The 18880-nt window shown below is 43.6% G+C and overlaps 1 protein-coding gene across 10 annotated transcripts; it reads right to left on the bottom strand.

Moving 5' to 3' along the window:
- Positions 1–204: 204 nt before the first annotated feature.
- Positions 205–17233, bottom strand: LOC133005787 (rap1 GTPase-activating protein 1-like). 10 transcript variants are annotated; one of them, XM_061075571.1, is made up of 24 exons: positions 17168–17233; positions 16000–16035; positions 14607–14654; positions 14146–14184; positions 13838–14029; positions 12981–13084; positions 12227–12305; positions 12075–12128; positions 11794–11877; positions 10637–10737; positions 9731–9860; positions 8628–8783; positions 8469–8540; positions 8268–8354; positions 8018–8158; positions 6489–6620; positions 5103–5180; positions 4054–4163; positions 3751–3870; positions 3457–3586; positions 3241–3352; positions 2372–2451; positions 2024–2071; positions 205–1793 (listed from the first exon to the last, which is right to left on the bottom strand). In XM_061075571.1, exons 2-23 carry the CDS (start codon positions 16015–16017, stop codon positions 2063–2065), a joined length of 2076 nt encoding a protein of 691 aa, XP_060931554.1. In that variant the 5' UTR covers positions 16018–16035; positions 17168–17233; the 3' UTR covers positions 205–1793; positions 2024–2062. The 10 variants fall into 10 exon arrangements, with proteins under 10 accessions (XP_060931554.1, XP_060931557.1, XP_060931559.1 ...); XM_061075574.1 differs by having other exon boundaries at positions 3751–3867; XM_061075576.1 differs by lacking the exon at positions 5103–5180.
- Positions 17234–18880: the final 1647 nt, after the last annotated feature.

Below are 18880 nucleotides of genomic sequence, written 5' to 3'. Positions count from 1 at the left end.
CACATCAAATCATTTATTCATGGGGCTTTCTCTCCTCGCTTTCGTTAAGTTGGCGGGAAAGGGAACAGCTACAGTATGTAGGCCTTTCACAGCAGGGATTTTCTCTATGTGGGATTCAGAATACTGCGTCAGTTTGCAAAAAAACATAAACAAGTGATACTGACAAAAATAAGCTCTGGAAAAAAGGAATACGTTTGCAGGCTGTTAAAGTTCTTTAGGCATTTATTTACAATAAAACAACACCACAACATTCATTTCACTGTAAATCCTGCTGCCTCTTCACTATCTATACTTACACCACAGGTTCGTGGTGACAAGGCAACTTTAAATGATCAGCAGGATATACAGTGAGATTTTTCCCTTTTACAGAACAGTCTGAAAAGCTTTTAAAATAATTTGATTCTACAAAAAATTCTCAAAAGAATAATCAAATTTAAGTGTATTGTTAACTTGGCAGTTATTTTGAGGTGTTGGACAATCCCATCTGAAATCAATGATCTATACATTATACACTATGTACTCCAACTAAATATTTACAAAATCAGTAGTTGTCTTCTGAGTTATTTTCCCTCAAGCAAATAAATATTCACCATTTCGTTTGAATTGCATTGCAAATGTATCGCGCTGAAACAGATCTGACCCCTGAAATACACAGAACTTTACAGATGACAACATTATATTTTACTCCAGAGCAACACATACAGAATAAATCATATTTCAGGATGCTGCGTGTAGTCGCCATAGAGGTACAGAAGAACAGATGTACGCCACAAGTGCCACTTCAATAGGAACCAAATCAATAAATAAAAACATATTAGAGGAGAAAAAATAGAACGAAATGTAGAGACTGGACTCCACAGCAGCAAACACGACGGACAAAGCAGTTTAATCAGTCATTGATGGATACATCCATATATAAGCAGACTATACACACAGCACTGGTGCATTGCACCATCATTATTTATCTAAAGAAACCAGTGTGCTAAAAAATGACTCTGAACATATGTGTTTTCATCTTAATCGAATACTGCCGTCCCATTATGGCTGTACGGTAGAACGTGAGTCAGAGAAGGGAGGTTAAAATAAATTGAAGGGACACAGACATTGCATGTTGAAGTTTTAAGGCCATTTCATTTAATTCATGATACATTTCTTTCTTTACTGTGACTCGTGGTGTTAAGTTTTGGGGCAGGACAGGAAAGAGAATTTTTACTTTGCTCCAACGATCTGTGTGGATTTTATCTAGAAAATACTCACATTTGACAGCATCCATCAAAAAGATTCTACATCACATGGGATATTTTGTTATAAAACACTCATCTTTGATGCTGAATATTTGGTTTTTATTTATATATTAGAGGTCTTTACTGAGTCTCTGTTGCAGAAGAAGTCCTTTCCATCATGTCAACACAGAGATCAGTGGCACTGTCTTTACCCTGTTTAGCCAGCACATTGAGGCTTTAACAAGACGAACTAAACCCAAGTCATATCTTTTATAAATAAAACAATAACAGGTTAAAAAAAACATACAGCCAGGCAACAGTTGTGTGAACAGGCAAAGAAAAGAGTGGAAGGAAACAACACTGTGCAAAAGCTGGCCCCTCTTTGTGCGTCGTGCTCTCCCAGTGTCCTCCTCCAGGTTCCTGCGCCCTGTCACCCACTGAGAAGAGGGAAAGGCCAGAATCCACCTGCGTCCTCTCCTACGTCTCCTCTTCCTCATCTTCCTCCTTCTCATCTCTGCTCATGGCGAACGCCTGTCTCATCTCCCCGAGGGGCTGTGACTTATGGGAGGGCTTCGGGAAGAAGAGAAAAACATATGTTCATTAGAATAAAAAAATCTCCGGAGAATGTGATATATTCAGTCATCCTGATAAGTCTTATGATTACGACACTTAAATCACCTGCAGTTACAGTTTAAGTCAACAAGCAGCATTTGGTTTGGTATCATTTAACTGTATATCAAGCCTCTGGTCCCTTTGTCCCTTGTTTGACCCATGAGAAGGGTATTTGAGGAAGGTCTAACCTGAAGATGGAGATCCAGGACACAACCGGATGTGTGGAGCTAACAGTTCTGCACACAGAGATGCACAAACAGCGATAAAACACCAACGGAGCAGAGCTACACATTAGCACACTGAAGCATTACAGCACCACAGGGCAGTGAAGCAGAGATACAGAAACACAGCGTCAGTGCAGCTCCTTCACTGTGAGTGTAAAACTGAATTTGTCAGTTCAATCAATGAGTTTAAAACGTTTTATCGCCAGTTTGCATTGAGCATCAACAGAAACAACAAATAGCAAGAGCACCAGAGAGGATTTGGAGGTGAAGCGTGTTATGATTCTGTTTTCTGGAGGATGTGTAGTGACTGACCGATGAGGACTGATGATCGTGCGGTCGCTCCAGTTTGATTCGGATGTCTGTCCCCTTCCCTCGATCAGGTTTACCAGGCCCTGGAGGACAAGTCAAAACTGTGTGTTGTCCAACTCTGCTCCAGTAACTTAACACTATGCTTTAATCAACACAACAAACATTTTTAGTTGTCTTTTTATAATTGGATTTCGGTAAAAAGCACTTTGATGATTTGTATGGATTGTAGTCTATGGGTCAAATGACCGTATATAAGGACGGACACAGGAAACAGCCTCACACACATCCTGATAACATTTAAACACATCTGGTGAGCTGGAGAAGAGTTGTGTGATGTTTGTTTTTTAAATGATTTAAACCTTTTAAACCTTTTAACCTTGGATTGAAGCTCAGACTGATCTGCACCTCGCTGTGTGTGTATTCTAACCTCACAAATAAAGTGAAGCATGTCTTGTAGAGCCTGAATGTTTGGCAGTTGACCAATAGAATTGATCGATATGAGCCTTATCAGTATGGGCATTTATAACATGCGCTGATATGAAAACTTTCACTTTACAAAACAAACAAAGCAGGACAGATGTTAATTTATTTTGAGATATGAGGAAAAAAGTTGATTTTCTAAATCGTAGTTCTACTTATTTTGCTGTGTTTGTGTTTTTTGAAATAATGAATAAGGAATAATGTTGGTAGGAATCCAGTCATACTGATATAATTACATTTCATTTGATTTTTCTATAGAGCACCGAGACATTTTCACTTCTACCACTAATATATATATTACTACTAACTCTACTTACTCTCGTCTACAGCCTGACTAGTATCCTGTGATGGTTTGTGACAACTTGACGGACCTGCCTCTCCAGCTCTCTCACCTGGGGAGCTGGCTCGACTGTTGGCGCTGGTGCTGCTCATGCTGTCCTCCAGCCAGCTGGTGTAGGAGAAGGAGTCTCGCTTGTGCGGCGTCCCCGCAGACGACACACTCTCCTGTGGAGCGGAGAGAGAAACACACACGTGTTGGACTTGAAGACAAACAGCTCGAAAGACAAATGATTGTGTTGTCTCACAGGGGACACGTATCGATCGCTCACCAGGCCTGTGTCGTAGTCCTCCGTGGCCTCGTTCTCCTCCACCACACTGGCAAAGCTGCTAGCGTTGGAGGAGGAGCGGGAGAGGTCGTGACCCTCAGGGATGGATGGGGCCCTGCCACCGAGACAAGAACTACACCCTGGGTTAACCACACTCCGGATCAGCCCAACCTGATTCTATCTCATAAGACATCGTCATTCAACATGCTGATGCAGTGGAGGATAATCCAGCCGTTACACAAACACATGATGGATGTGTCCAACGGGATGTGGGCGTAACCTTTCTATCATACACACCTGTTCTTGGCGGTCGTGAGCGCTTCGGGGGAGCTCTGATCGGAGGAATTGTCCGATCTGGGGTCTTGAGAGACATGGCCGCTGTCGGGGGTCTTCTGGGTGTTTGGGGAGTTTTCTCTACTGAAACCAAAGACGTGTAAATAAGTTTAGAAAACATCAGAAAAGGCCAATAGGATGCAACAAGGAGAAAATCGAGAAAATGTGCAAAATTAAAAGACAATAAAACTATGAACTCTAGTTCCAAGGCTTTAATTATACAGGATATCAGAGGGAGTAATACAACGTGCAGATGACTTCTCTCACCTCTTCTCCTGGACTTCTTGGATGTTTTCAATACCGATGGCGCTGCTTCTCCTGGAGCTGAAAGGACCTGACTTCTTCCTGGTCGGGCTTTTCCCCGGGATTATCAACGACTGCCGAGGAGAGAAGAGAGGCTGTCAGAGTCAAAGATAAAATACAGCTAATACGTTAAACATCTTAGAGCAGCATTGAGCTAATCTCAGGAGTTTATCAATCTATTCCTCTACTAGTGAGTGACACTAATTGTTACTTTGACAGCACCCTTCGAAATGCATTAATGTATTTCTTTCCTTCAAAAACACATGTCAGTCTGATGTATGGAGCTGATCACTAACGCTGCAGCCTTCCAGTTGTTACTATGATGAAAAGAAATGTTAAAGTATGCACTTAGCAGCTTAATGTCAAGGCCTGGTGCCAGTCTTCCAGCCAGAGCCGAGCGCAGTAAAGTGGGAGATGAAAGATGGATTTAAAGGCTCCGGGGCCTACCACTAAATGAGCTTTCTCAGTGACTGCTTTGTTCATTCAATCTCGCTCTTTAAAGCTCTCAAAATAAGAACTTGAAAAAAAGCCTTTTATACGACCTGGCTTCAAAGAACAAGATGGAGGGGTCTCTTTTCTCATGATGTGTCTGTGTGTATTTTTTTTACAAATGCAGAACTAAGCATGGTGGATTAAAATGCAGAGAATAGGCAGAAAAGACAATAGAAGGTTGGCAAATACTGCACTAGGTACAGGAAAGAATAGAAAAAGGGGTGAAGCCTTCAGAAATTACTTTGTGCTCTTAATGATTTACTGCAGATGTTTTCTACACAGTAGTGTATGTAAAACTCTCCAATGTGAAAGTGTGGAGATTAATAATAATAATATATATTTGCTTTTCTTTTATTACAGATTTGCCTGTTACATATCCTATCTGCAGCACAAAATCCATATCATGTCGACCAGCATGATCGAAACATGTGGAGAAAAGTGTTTGACCGTGATGCAGGCAAAAAAAAAAGAAGCAAATAGGACGAGAGAGAGAGAGAGAGAAGTGAGAATTGGACATGAACCTCTTCTACTGTTCCTATCCCTATGGCACTGCCTCGACGTCCATATTTACTGGGACTTTTGCCTGGGACAAGCAACGACTGAGCCACACAGGGGAGATGAGAGAAGGAGAGAGAGAGAGGGAGAGAGATGATGATGATAGACAACAAAAGGGGGAGGGGGAGGGAGAGAAAACGTGAGATACAAATACATATGCAGTTTTATGCAGTTAAGTCATATCACGTTCAAAACCAAGTACAAAGGGCATGTTAATTGGAGAACACGAAGGAGGGAGACATTCTGGCTCCATAGGTAGAAACACAGGCAGCTGAACGGGAGAGAGACACGACGAGCCAGTTATAGCATGTGAGTCATACGCCCGTAAGAGAGAGGGAGGACGAAGAACAGACAAAAACTACAGCAGATGATATACAACATGTTATTCGTCAGGTTTCACATATAGACAGCCGGGTTATGAGCAGAAGCAGGCAACACTCGTATTCATTAAGCTGCTGGGTTAGTAGAAATTATTCGTTATTTTGGAAGGAAATAGACTGAAAATCCGGTTCGGTGCCTAAAAGAGAGAAATGGTATTTTTAATTGTGATTTAAAAATCATTACATATCAGAGAATATCCATAAAATACTGCACCCACAGTCCCTTAGATAAACATTCATATAAAACAAGCAGCCAGATGCTGTTGAGGGAAAACCTTCTAACTGTAAAGGTGAAAAGGTTTTCTGAACAAATTGAATAAAAATGTGGGTTTTCCCCTGATGTGAGAAATATTCATTTATTCATAATACCGATTAAAAACAGTGTGATCACACAGTGGGCTGGCATCACACTACACATGTTTACACACACACACTCACACAGACACACACACAGACACACACACACTTCCAAGATGCTGTCACTTTCCCAATATGTCCTCAATCTGTTTGTATATAAAGTCCTTACAAAGATAATGCAGATAAACACACACACACACACACACACACACACACACACACACACACGCATTTACGCACACTCAGCCTACATTCATTAGAATTCAAGAGCACACTTTAAAAAATGCAGATGCATGGGGAATTTAAATAATGAGAACACAAGTAAAAACAGTAAATATTAGATGCAGCTTCAACCCAGGGTAGAAATTCACCTTCTACTTCTACTAGAGTCACTCGACTCGTTGGTAGCAGAAAACGTTGCAGAGAATCAAGTTTAAGGCCCGAGTGTAATCGCTCCACTGGACCGAGTGTGCGACCTTTCTCTGTGAGACGTTAGTGCAGCAGGCAAGTGAGGCAAGAGAGGGGGGGATGAACTCTGGTAGAGTCGCTGGGGGGGGAAGTAGAGGAAGCGAGACTCGCCTCACTCCAGACCAGCAGGAGTGGGACTGTACTTACTATCCCTGGGAATTTGGGGCTCTCTGCGGGGTTGTGGGTTAAACTGCCGCTCAGGCTAGTGGAGAATGTGTGCGGCTTCTTGAGAGCAAGACCCATGGCGTCCATAGAGTGGCTCCTGCTGCGGATCACCCGCTACAGAGAGAGACGGGGAGGAGGAGATACATTCAGATGGCGCTGACCCCTGTGACCCCTCTGCATGGCGGTACCGAGGTACAGACCCAGACCAGCCCCGGGGTTGTCCCTGAACACTGACCACTGCAGGCAGAGAGCGCTGACCTGATGCTAATCCTGACAGACAAGGAAGCGACAGAGAACACTGCTAAGCTTTAGTGCCCGAGGGGGGGGGGGAATCAGATGAGTCATAATGTTTAGGTGGTAAGAGAAGAGAGCGGAGGCAGAAGGGCCAAGTGGCTCGCAGACGTCTGACCACACCGAGTTTAAACACAGCCAGGAGAGGTTTAGAAGCCCAGGTCACCTCTTTGCAGGCGTGCAGCACAGTGGAGAGTTAGAGGCGTCGGAAGGAGGAAGGAAAACAGCTCTCTTCGATGTGAGGACAGAATTATATTAAAAAATACCCAGTGACTGAACAGAGGAGCATGCACAGAAGCACCAAACGGCTAGAAAGATTGGAAAGCCCATAGAGGTGTGAGCCAGCAGGACAGAGCAGCAGAGCGCCTCTACAGTCTGATTAAAAGATGTTGAGGAGGTAAATCTCTGGGAGCCTGCAGCATAGAGACAAGAACAATCCTGAGAGACTAGCAGTTACATCCACAGAAGAAACATCTGGTTCAAAACATGATCACTTTAATTACTAAAGATGCCAGTTTTTTACTTTTTAACTATCTGTGCAGGTTTGACATTTCTTGGGAAATATACTTGTTTGCTTTCTTGCTGAGAGTTAGATGAGAAGATCGGGTGTGAACGGGTGAATCTGATTTGTAATGTTAAGGTTTTTAGGGCGAGAGGACGTGCTACAATTGTTAGGGGAAGCAGAAGCTTACGCCAGGGTGATGGAAAGGAGGCAATGTGGTGGAACAGTTGACCCTCTTAACTATGGGATTACAGGTGGGGGTCAGGTTTTGTGGATTTGTGAAAAGCATGAAGGAGACTCCATGGAAACCAAGATCATGCTGGAGATGTAATATATCTCATCTGGCCAGGATCTGACCGGGTAGAATGATATCTGTACCTGCTGCCACCGCACCCCATCTCCAGATGCAGTAAAGAATGGATGGATGGATGCTGCACTAAGCAAAGTGGCTGCAGGCTGTAGCTCCATATTTAATAGACAGACATTAAATCAATCTTCTCATGTAACGCTTGGCCCGAAAGGAAAAATTCCTAAATATTGAAGAAGACTGAGATTAACTGAAATGTATAAACAAAACATTGCTCCTGTCTTAGTGCTGAGGTAAATAAAGCTTTCAAATCTATACTGAGGACTATGTTCTACACATACTAGCTTCTCAAGCCTTTTCCATCGAAGCAGAAATCGAAGCCCCGGCCTCTGCTGCCGCGTCTCCAGTTACCTTGAAGGACTCGAAGAACCCCCCTCCTCCTCCACTCCCGTTTTCCAGTTTGTCGTCCTCTCCTCCGAGTCCCATCATGGCCTGGCTGTTCACATGAAGCTCCTCGTACAGCGTCTCTAACAAAGCCGACCGCGTCCGCTCCTTCCACAGAGAGGGACGGGGAACAAAGGGGAATCAAAGGATGCTTCTTGTGGCTCTGGCCTGATATGCAACATCACTGAATTCTTAACAGACATTCTCGACAACTCACCTCTAATTTGGCAAATTTCTCAGCTTTGTAACAGGCGTATTCTGCATTGATGAGCTTAGTAAAAAGGAATTCATGGAATTCAGGGCCCTGGGAGGAGAAGATCAGAGAGAACAGACATCAGGGTGACAACAGAACGATTTTAAAAAGTGCACTGTCGAGAGGATGCAGTGGTTCAGGTCTACAAAATATTCTTTCTCTTACTTTTTTAAAGACAGCAGGGTTTGGGAGGGCCGGACCAAAGAAAGGTACGTCATCCCGTGCTGTCACTGACACCTGGGAATACAGAGAGAGGGATGAAGTGGCATCATAATTTATATCATGAAGAAAAGTAGAGTAGAGGAAGCTGGGAAAACAGGCCACCTTGTAGAGAACATTGTCAGAACACGGGTTGACCACTTGGACCACGACGTAGCCATGGAGGAAGTTGGAGGCGATCATGTCTGGTACGAACGGAGTGTTCTCCTCCTGGAACACGATGGCCACGATATCGTTCCCTATGTGACGCTTTCTCTGTAACTGCAACACAACGGAGACAAAGCAGTTTAAAAGAATAATGACTTCTCTCGAAACAGTGATATTATAATGAAAGACTTTTGACATCAAACATTGGAAGACATGTTTGACTCTTTTTCGAATATATTAAATTCTTCGTGGAACTGAATCTTCTGTTGTGTTTCCTTCCAATTCTTGACAAAGCCATGTTTAATTCCAATAATACTTTTTACTTCTTTAATACCAATGATGTCACAGTCCTTACAAAATGGGTACACTTTCACAAAAGCTAAAAAATCTTGAGTCTGATTCTGAAAGCAGCTTTTGTGTCAGCGTAAGAAAAGATGGTGAGTTTATTTCTGTTTAAGAGGGAAGATGAACTGAAATTGATTATTATAATGTTAACAGATGACACAAATTATAAATATCACTGCTCATTCTTCCGTCACCCTGCCAACAGCTGAGAGCATGTGAAGTTGTGAAGAACCACCAGGGAGCGCTGTTTCCTCTAATGACAGCTTGATGGCCAGTGATCAAAGTCCCAATATAAACATTGCCTCATCTGTGTTTGTGCAAAGCAGGAGAGCAAATGGTGAGCAATCCTGAGCTAATCAATCAGTATTTGCATGAATTGGTGAGGAGGAGGAGGAGGAGGAGGAGGAGGAGGAGGAGGAGGAGGAGGAGGAGGAGGAGGAGGAGGAGTCTCCAGCTGCCTGAGCAGTGCAGTGCTGCAGCTCAGCTTTAAATCACCACGAGGGAGAACGGCTGTTCACATAAGCAGACAATAAGGCAAAACATTTAAAGTGATTAATGTTGGCTCCTGGAGGTTTTGTTTTTTTCTTTTTGCAAATGTGTGCTGCGGCCTGGGGAGGTGCATGCAAATCATGGAGCTATAATCCCCAGAGGGAACCAGTCTGACTGCTCGCTGTGAATCATGCAAGGTGTGTTGGTCTGGTTTTGTGTTACAGTACCTGCTGGGTGTCCCCCTCTGTGTACGGCAGCTTGGTGGACACATGGAACATGACCTCCTTGTTGCGGTAGTTGCAGTAGACAGACTCTGCGCCCGTCTGCCCATGAGTCACGTCCAAGCCTCCACGGAAGCTGCGAGCGCAAAGACACAAGTGTAAACAGGACGTTCCCCCCATCCTCACTGTAAAGCAGAGGTGTCAAGTAACGAAGTACAAATACTTTGTTACCTTACTTAAGTAGACATTTTGGGTATCTATACTTTACTGGAGTATTTATTTTTCAGACGACTTTTTACTTCTACTCCTTACATTTTCACGCAAATATCTGTACTTTCTACTCCTTACATTTTAAAAATAGCCTTGTTACTCCTATTTCATTTTGGCTTGTTTTCATTCCGGTTTGTCATCGTTCAAAAACACACACAATGTGGCGCACGCAGCGGATAAGGCGCACGCCACCGTCCTCGCAGCATCCCACATCTTTCAACATAACATTTTAATATAACATTATAGTCATAATGGCTTTTAGAAAAATGTTTTTTTTTGGAGAAGGTGGTGTAGTGCACTATAGGCCCCTGAGACGCGGCTTAAGAGTGTGTCCTTAATGGGAAAAAAAATTCCCCTTACATTACTTTAACTTTTATACTTTAAGTAGTTTTGAAACCTGTACTTTTACACTTTTACTTAAGTAAAAAGCTTGAGTTGATACTTCAACTTCTACAGAAGTCCTTTTAAACCCTAGTATCTATACTTCTACTTGAGTAATGAATGTGAATACTTTTGACACCTCTGCTGTAGAGGCACGAGCACCACTGCTGTACCCACACTCATGTAATGCAGAATGAAGTTGTTATTGAATGTATATGGTATAAAATATGAAATGCCTTCGAACCACAGCGAGGTCCTCACCCTTTGAAGTTGTGCAGTTCGATTTTTTCTCCTAAAAACGCCAGGAACTCGACGAAGGCCGGACTCTCGTCGCTGTTGCCGAACAGCTCCTCCTCTGAAGTCTGTAACCAGGGAGAAAGCTTCGTGAACATCAAAGCTAAGAGAAGCAAAGTATATTAGCAGTGACACATTGAAAAACACACATGGTTTGTACAGTACGTTCCAATTTCACAGCCACTTATATCTGCCTTCAGGACGATGATTGAGAATAAAAAATGACTGAAAGAGCAAATGTTTGCATGCTTCACCTGCAGCGATGGCACAGTGAGTATTTCGTATAAGGTGTGTTCTTGCTGCAGCAGATCATTAGGGTTAATAACAGGAAGCCGGTTGGTAAAGTGTGTCCCTTGTGTGTTCGACACTCTTGATCAAACACCCCATTTGCATCGGAGACGACGGAGGTGGCTTCGATCAATTTCAGCAGCAGATAACAGGAGCTTTAGAGATAGGCTTCGGGAAGTCTCGTGCAATAATGATCGTCTGTGATGGAGAGTTGATTATCTATTGTCATAATGTGGAGTAGCGATACGGACAACAAAAGCCCGCCTCGGAACACGCACACAGACAATGCCCAGGAACAAGTGGTTGCTTATCAAGTATTCCTGCTTTATTCCCGTCTCTCTCTCTCCTCGGCGTCCCTCCTGAGGTGAAAACGTCCTGCGGGATGAGCCGAGGCCCCTCACAGGCTTCAGGAGACAGCCCCTTGACTCATCCCCAACGTATTAAACAATACAATTAAACTTCTGCAGGCTCTAAGGCATCGCCAGTGCAGATCTCTACACACGGAGGTCTCTCCTTGAGGGTAAAGTGCCCTCAGCGAAGCATTCAACAGCTCTTCTGCCCCACACATTGTAAACAAGAGGGCCGTGATTGCTGCAGAAAATGATAGAATGAGAGAGGAGTGCTGAAGACCTCCACGGAGACTGGGCTCCTCTAAAAGCCATAATTAGGATTGAGGATGACTGAGAGTAATCAGTTTTCTTAGGAGAAAGCAGTAATTACAACATATAGTACACGCTGATCGTTCCTGGGCTGAATACAATGATTATGAAGGATTCGCAAGCTTCTGCAGAACCATCGAAAAACAACATATAATTCCTGTTGGCGTTGGAGCTTACCTGTCCGAACTTCTGATAGACGACACCAAATTTGAAATTGTTGTTTATCACATGTTCATCGAAGGTGACGATTAGTCGTGAAGCCTGTGAATAAATATAGATACAATGAGAACAATGATTTGAGAGTTTATCCAAAGCTAATATGATGCTTCTGTAGTTTGTTGGATAAATTATGACAATAACTTCCATATTTGAGTGTTTTTAATGTGGAATTCCCTTTTTTTCGTTTCCTAAACATTGTTTGTGGGGCTGGAAATTACACAAACCAAACCAGATCTTACTTTTGGATAAAGAGCTGGAAAAAAGCGATCCACGTTGACCTCTTCACAGACAAGCTGGGATTAAAAAACAGAAAACAGGTCAGATTGTTCTTCGACACAAACAGACACATCAGACAATTCTCTGCTTAACAAAAACCCGGGCCTGTGCTCACCTTGGCCATTTGGACCACGTTGGGAAACTCGGTCAGACAGGAAATGGGAATCACATCGTGGTAGGTTTTCAGTTTGGTCCTGTTGATGTCATAAAGCAATCAGAGTGAAATCCATATAATGCGAAGCGACATTTCTCCGAATTTATTGGAGAGAGATGATCCGATGTGGACCATCATCAAACTTCCCCGCCCTCTCCACCCACTCGCTGGCCTACTTAGTCCATCTGTTACTCTGCTGTTGATGACACTCTCTCACTTTATGACTCCTACGATTGCACCCAGTGCCGGGAGAAAGTGTTTATCCAGTCATTTTTAGGACTGCATCTATTTCTCAATGGGCGTGAAAGCCTGGACGTTAATTACCTCAGCTGCAGATGTTCAAATTTCAGGTTTAGAGATTTAGATTTCCATTTTTTTTACATCATACAGCAACTTAATGATCTACTAGTTCCAGAAATCTCTGTCCTTCTCTGTGAGGCTCACAAGCTGTGGCTCAGGGGTTAGAGCGGGTCGTCCTCTAGCCATGAGGGTCGACAGTTTGATCCCAGCCCTCCCCATTAAACATGCTGTAGTTTCCCCAGGGCGATAGACAAAGTGCTGCCTATAGATGTGCAGTCGCAGGGTTCTGCAGCCGCGGCTCAATTACTGCAGGTCACTTTCACAGTGTCAGCGAGAAACCAGGATCACCACAGAGCAGCAAGCAGCCCAAACAGGGAGGCCGAGAACGGGCACTGGGCTGCAGAGCGAGCGTTACCTGAGCATGAGCCGGAGATGTTCCTGGTCCCCGATCACATCGTACTTCAGGGAGAACACCAGATGTCCGAGGGCACCGTCCACTGAATAGTAATCAAAGTGTTCCTGAGGACACAGGGGACGGACACGGGACATTAGTATCTGTCACCAGCAGACACAGGACACATGTGCAAGCGCTCTGTTCATTACACGTTTCCAATCTCTGCTCCTCTTCTTCTGCTCCTGCTCCTCTACTACAGGCAGATCAAACTTGTGCATGTTGTATTTGTGTGTGTGTGTGTGTGTGTGTGAGAGAACAGGTGGCACAGCCTAATGTATCTTCATTAGCAGCAGTGTATGAGGTGCCAAACAGGGAGGCTGGTTCCTGTTCGAGGTTTTCTCTGCTGGGATTAGCTTATTGCTTATTCGTTTCATTACTGTAATGAGCAAGAAGTGAAATTGATTGTCAAATATGCTACGACAGTAATTAGGCTCATTTGAGGAGGAAGGGAGTTGTTGTACTGGGGATGTTCATTCAGTTTAACTGCAGTAAAATCACTTAGCAAGCACCTTACAAAACAGAGAGATGTGAATTTAAAAACAAATAAACATAATAATTTTATCGCATGAATTTATTAAGTGTCACGGTGTACATGGAAAAAACTATGGGATGTTGAAAATGCAAAAATGTAAAAAGGGAAGCTATGGTTGAAGATGGATGAAGATCTATAAAGAGGAAGCTTGTGGAACATCCAATTATTTTAACACAGCAATAAAACAAGTTGAATATACTTCAGCAGTGTTGTTTAAACAGTTAATTGTTTGCTCCTTCAAGTATTTAATCTACATTAGGGCCAAACTCTGCACAAAGTCTCTCACCTTTCCCAGGAAGTGTTTCCGGTAGAGCATGGCCATGGTGTTACATTCCAGCTTGGTGCGGGTGCTTGGGGACAGCGGCTGCGCCTGCACCACGTCCACTCGGTCACTCAGCTCATGGTTGTTCCCCTCGATCCAAAATCCCCCGAACTGAGGCAGGAGGATGAGGGGAAACGGGCTTCTTCTGCCCAACACCTGCGGCAAAATGCAAAAAAACAGTGAGTTCCACAGAGAACGATGTGATTGTGAAGGTAATGTGAGGACAGCGAGAGAGAAAGTGATTCATCTGATGATGAAAAGTGTTTCTATACCTCATGGACACTTGGATACGGAATGTAGTCCTCCTCAGTCTGGAAAGATATCAAGAAATAAAAAAGATTTGTTTGTTCTTCATCAAAGACTGAAAATAACCACATGGTCCAACTCTCTAATCCCCAAGGACAGAGTTCCAGAATAAATTTACTGTTATGCAATGCAAGTCAGTTTAGCAGCTAGTTATTGATGCATTATTGTCCATAGAAACACACAGTAAATCCATATTAACCATTAATAGTCAATTAATAGTTTTATATCCTGCACGAACATCATCCTGTCCTGTGCTTTTGAATCCTCTCTACCTCTGACTAACTGACTTGAGAGCATCTCACTGCATTATGAATAATGCTGCTCTTAAGTCCTCGGCCTGTCTGGTAGAGCGAGATACGGCGGAGCAGCGGTGACACGACACCTGCACGCTGTGAACGCTGCTCGGTCTCGGCGTGAAGAGTCGTACCTTGAGCGGGGGAGGGAAGCTGCATCTCTGCTCATCCATCCTGTTACCCTGTAAGAGAGGGAGAGGGAGGGGTCAGAGGCTGAAAAGGTGGCCGTGCATTCAACACACAAAAAAACATTAAGAAATATAAACATAAAACTACACACACAGCAGAGCGGTAATCATGTTCTGAGCGGACTGGCAGAAAATGATCAACCTTGTTATTTAACGACACAGTTTTCCTACGAGTTGTGCAGCAGGCAAAGTCGTAGAGGGACAGATGGAAAGATAAGGACGGAGATACACTACACACACACACACACACACACACACAGGCATCAGGGCCACTGACGGACCATTAGAGGATAATAAAGAGCAGGCATTTGGGAGTGACTGGAAAATCTGTTAGCTCACAGAGGATGTGTGGGAATAAAAAACCCCGGGGATTATAAAGATGCAGAGCTACCTGACACCTTCGCAATAAAACTACAGCGTTGGACCTGAGGTGTGAAAGAGGGTTAAGTGATGCAGAGAAGGAGCTGCGGTGATACGATGAAGTATCGCTGCATAAATAGAAGCCATAGTGATGGAGTCAAGGAAGACGACACATCATACGTGAGAGATTGTCTGACTGTGGGAACAACACCGTCCTGCATGTGTCACATCCTGTTCTGAGCACAGATATCAACTCTGTCTGGTTCTGTTTTCACTCCTGTCTGTGTGTATCCAGAGGTTTGTTGGTTAGTTTGGAAACAAGGTTACACAAAGAACAACTGAATGGATTCACACAACACTTGGTGGAAGGATGCGGTATGGGCAGGTAGAGAACCTAGTAAAAGTTGGTATGAATCCCAGGGAATAACCCATGTAACAGGCATATTTAAAATAACTGATGAAGGTGACATTTCTTGTAGCTGTTTGCCATTCTAGCTCTTCTCCCTTCCCAGTGATGCCAAAACAAACAGGTGACAGACACTGAGGCCGCTGAAAGCTATAATGAGTGTAAGTGAATTAATAATTTCTGTAAACAACGGCCGGTCTGTGCTGATGCATTAATTGCTGACACACACGGACAAAGCAATTAGGAGTTCTGATGTTTATCAGTAGCACATAATTAAAACAAACATCCTTCCAAGGCTCTGAGAAACCAGGAGGTGAGATTATGAGTTTATACAGAGGCAGTTACAACGTGAATATTAACAGAGACGTGTGAGTGACACACATGTAAACACTCTCTTCTAAACCCATTACACTCAGTGTCCTCCTCGCGTGCAGAGAGATAAGTGTGGAGGACGAGTGGAGGGTCGAAGAGCTGCAGAATTAGTCAGAGACACGTGGACTGGTTAGTTGCTTGGTGAGTAGAGTTCGAAGACCGGAGACGAAGGACAGAGATCAACGATGATCGTCTTCTTACCTGCAACTTTTCAATCATTTCAAATAAATCTGGGCTCTGGGGAGAGGAGAGTGAGATGAAATGGTTTGAGTTGGTATTTGTTGGTGCGACGGTTCATTTGTTTTCCAGTTTGAATCTGCTCAGCACTTAGTGTCCGGAGCATCAGCACGATACGTGTATTGACAGGAAAACACATTTGGAGTTATTGACACTGTCTTTACATTCTCATTGATCGGAGCCCAACACACCACACTGCTGTATGGATACAAATAATAAAAAGCTATAATGTTTTCTGCAAGATCAGAATATTTCTCCTTCATACGCTGGTTCTGTAGGGTTTCTCCGGACATGAATACATGAAGATTGGGGTTCGTTTAACTGGGAACTCTAAATTGATTGTTTTTGTGAAGGAGAGAGTGATTGGTTGTTTATTGGACAGTCCAGGTTGTTACTGGCCTCTCGCATCAGTGTCGGGATCTGCTGCAGCACAGGAAAGGCGGTTAACATAATGGATGTTGGCATTATTAAATGAAATATTTAGGAATATATCGAAGAGTCATCCTTTCCTTTTGCCATAAAACGCTTGAGCTTGTGATGACTAAGCAAGCAAATTAAGATAAAAGCCTTTTTATGCAATTCATGTGCAGAGAAATGTACATTTTGTTGAAATTACACTTACACAGAGTTCAACTACCACTAGAACATGTAAAATGTTTCATGAACAAGCTTATAAAACTTTTGGGTAATGGGGGTAAAGCTCTGAAAAAGGTACAGTCAGCAATAATCACACATTTAAATCACATGAACAGCTGGTACGGTCTGACATCCACAACAGAAGTTATGTGATATTATCTGTTGTCTCCTTGTGATATGTCAATTTTTGTTTATGAGAAAATTGAAAACTAACGACATATCATGTTGATAAAACAGCATTAACTGTGTTTTCAGAGCTGTCGGTCACCTGGAGATTTATGATTGATTGTTTAAAGTGTTGACCTGTTTCTCAGCTCTGTCCAGTAAACGTCTGTAAGTGGGTGAAGCACACCTCTTCTGTCATCTGTTCCCATTGAACACAGGCAAAGGTCAGACTTATCTGATTCAACATTTTATCAGATATCATCTCTTGCCTCTCCCTTGTTGCTCCTCAAGTCAAGCGGGACCGACCTGCGTCTCCATGTTAAACACTCACCTAATTCTCTCGGATCCCAAACCACAGCTGTTGTGTCCTTTGAATGTCCTCGTGCAAAACGTGGACGCATGACTGGGACTGTAAGTACTGCAAGAGTCTATGAATGACAGGAGTCCACAGGTGCATGCGTCTGAAGGGGGTCAGCCTGTGGAGCCTGAAATACTGTAATTCTGTCCTCACTTTGTGTACAGAGCAATTGTGCGAGTAAAGTCCTCCGCCATGTGCAAACAGCAGTCTGCCACAATCCCTGAAGGTAAACAGCCCCGGCTTCACCAACATCAACCAGAGATTACAACAAAAGGAGCTGTTGTTGAGCCTCGTATTATCTGTGGTCTTAAAACAATACGCACATTAGACATAGCACAGTGTGTCCGTGCCCAGAAGGAAAGGGAGTGTCTGATCAAATCTTGAAATGTTAAATGTTTCTTTACACTCCAGGCAAACACCTGATACTAGAACAAGAAATGTGTCCCCACTCAAACACACGTATTTCCTCATCTCATAAAGAACCACTATGCATGACCTTGCAGGTTTTTGCACCACCAGCATTCATTTCACTTTAAAGCACTTTGTCCAAGTGACAAAAATGCTGCCAAACTCTTGAGTTAATTTTGTCGTTAAGTGGAAGTTTTTCCCTTTCAGCATTTATATAAAATAGAGCTGCTTACGTGTTTGGGTCTCTTCCAGTGAAGCTTTGTCATCAGTGGAGAACTGAATTCGCTGTGAGCCATCGTGCACTGTCCCTACGCTGGCATCCTGCAGCATCAAACCAAGCTGCGTCGACTTCAACCACCAACAGGTCTGGATTCAACCCCCCCGCCGACTGCTGCCTCTCGGTTAAAAGATAGAAAGTTGACTGTGTCCCTCTGAGACACCTGAAGCAAAGCTGCATCCCAGCTAACTGGAAAAAGTGGATCAGGCAAAGTTGAGGACAAGATCCGCAGGCTCTCCCAGTGTGCGCTCTAAACACACACCATTATCAGCAAGTGATAATCGTATGTCTCAGGTTGCATTGCCAAGGCAGCTGTTATCACATAAAGTTTGGATAAATAATCCCTTTGTGTCTTCTGCTCATCCGTCCTCGTGACTCGCGCTCTCTTGAACGTTTTGTTGGAGCAAATCCAAACCAAAGATCATCCATATTTGTCTTTATCACTCACCCTAATCTTGACTTAGGCTGTCATGCAGCCCAGAGGTGGAGTCGGCTATACTCTTAAGAGACAAATCACTCAACAGCACCCTAATCACATATCGGAGCTGTGTGGGCAGTCCCAGATCCAGGATATGACTCCAAATTAAAAAAAAGACAGCTGTGAGCACACATAAGGAGATAGAGGAATGAAGACGAATGTTTCAAAGTACGCAAACTGCGGTGGCCACATAGAGACGACCAGAGAACCATCTTGCAGAGCTGGCTGTCGTGGAGGAGGTGTGAGAACCCGTATGGAGCCACGTCAGCACACAGTGTAGGTGTTGGAGCGGAGACCTTTCGTTAAGGGACCTCACGGGATCCTCATTATGACAAGATCCAAATTAAAGGCACAAGCTCAAACTGCAACTGTGTGCATCCTCACCGAGCTCATTAAGACCTCCGCCAACTCCATGAGAATGAGGAGGAATCCAGGGGCTCAGGTTGTTAATGTTCTTGGTTCTGAGTGCAGGATTCGGCCCCAGCTCATTTAAGGATTTCACTTACATCCTGAATTTATGGAG

This window comes from Limanda limanda, chromosome 7 (assembly GCF_963576545.1).
Source record: "Limanda limanda chromosome 7, fLimLim1.1, whole genome shotgun sequence".
NCBI classification, from domain to species: Eukaryota; Metazoa; Chordata; class Actinopteri; order Pleuronectiformes; family Pleuronectidae; genus Limanda; species Limanda limanda.
This window is presented reverse-complemented; position numbering and strand designations above follow the sequence as displayed.

Excerpts from the sequence above, each read along its gene's own strand:
- LOC133005787 (XM_061075571.1), bottom strand. Across the intron at positions 9,861-10,636 it reads GAACTGCACAACTTCAAAGG|CTTCCGTGGAGGCTTGGACG; the intron begins GTGAGGACCTCG and ends TTGCGCTCGCAG. Across the intron at positions 6,621-8,017 it reads GGTTCTTCGAGTCCTTCAAG|CGGGTGATCCGCAGCAGGAG; the intron begins GTAACTGGAGAC and ends CTCTCTCTGTAG.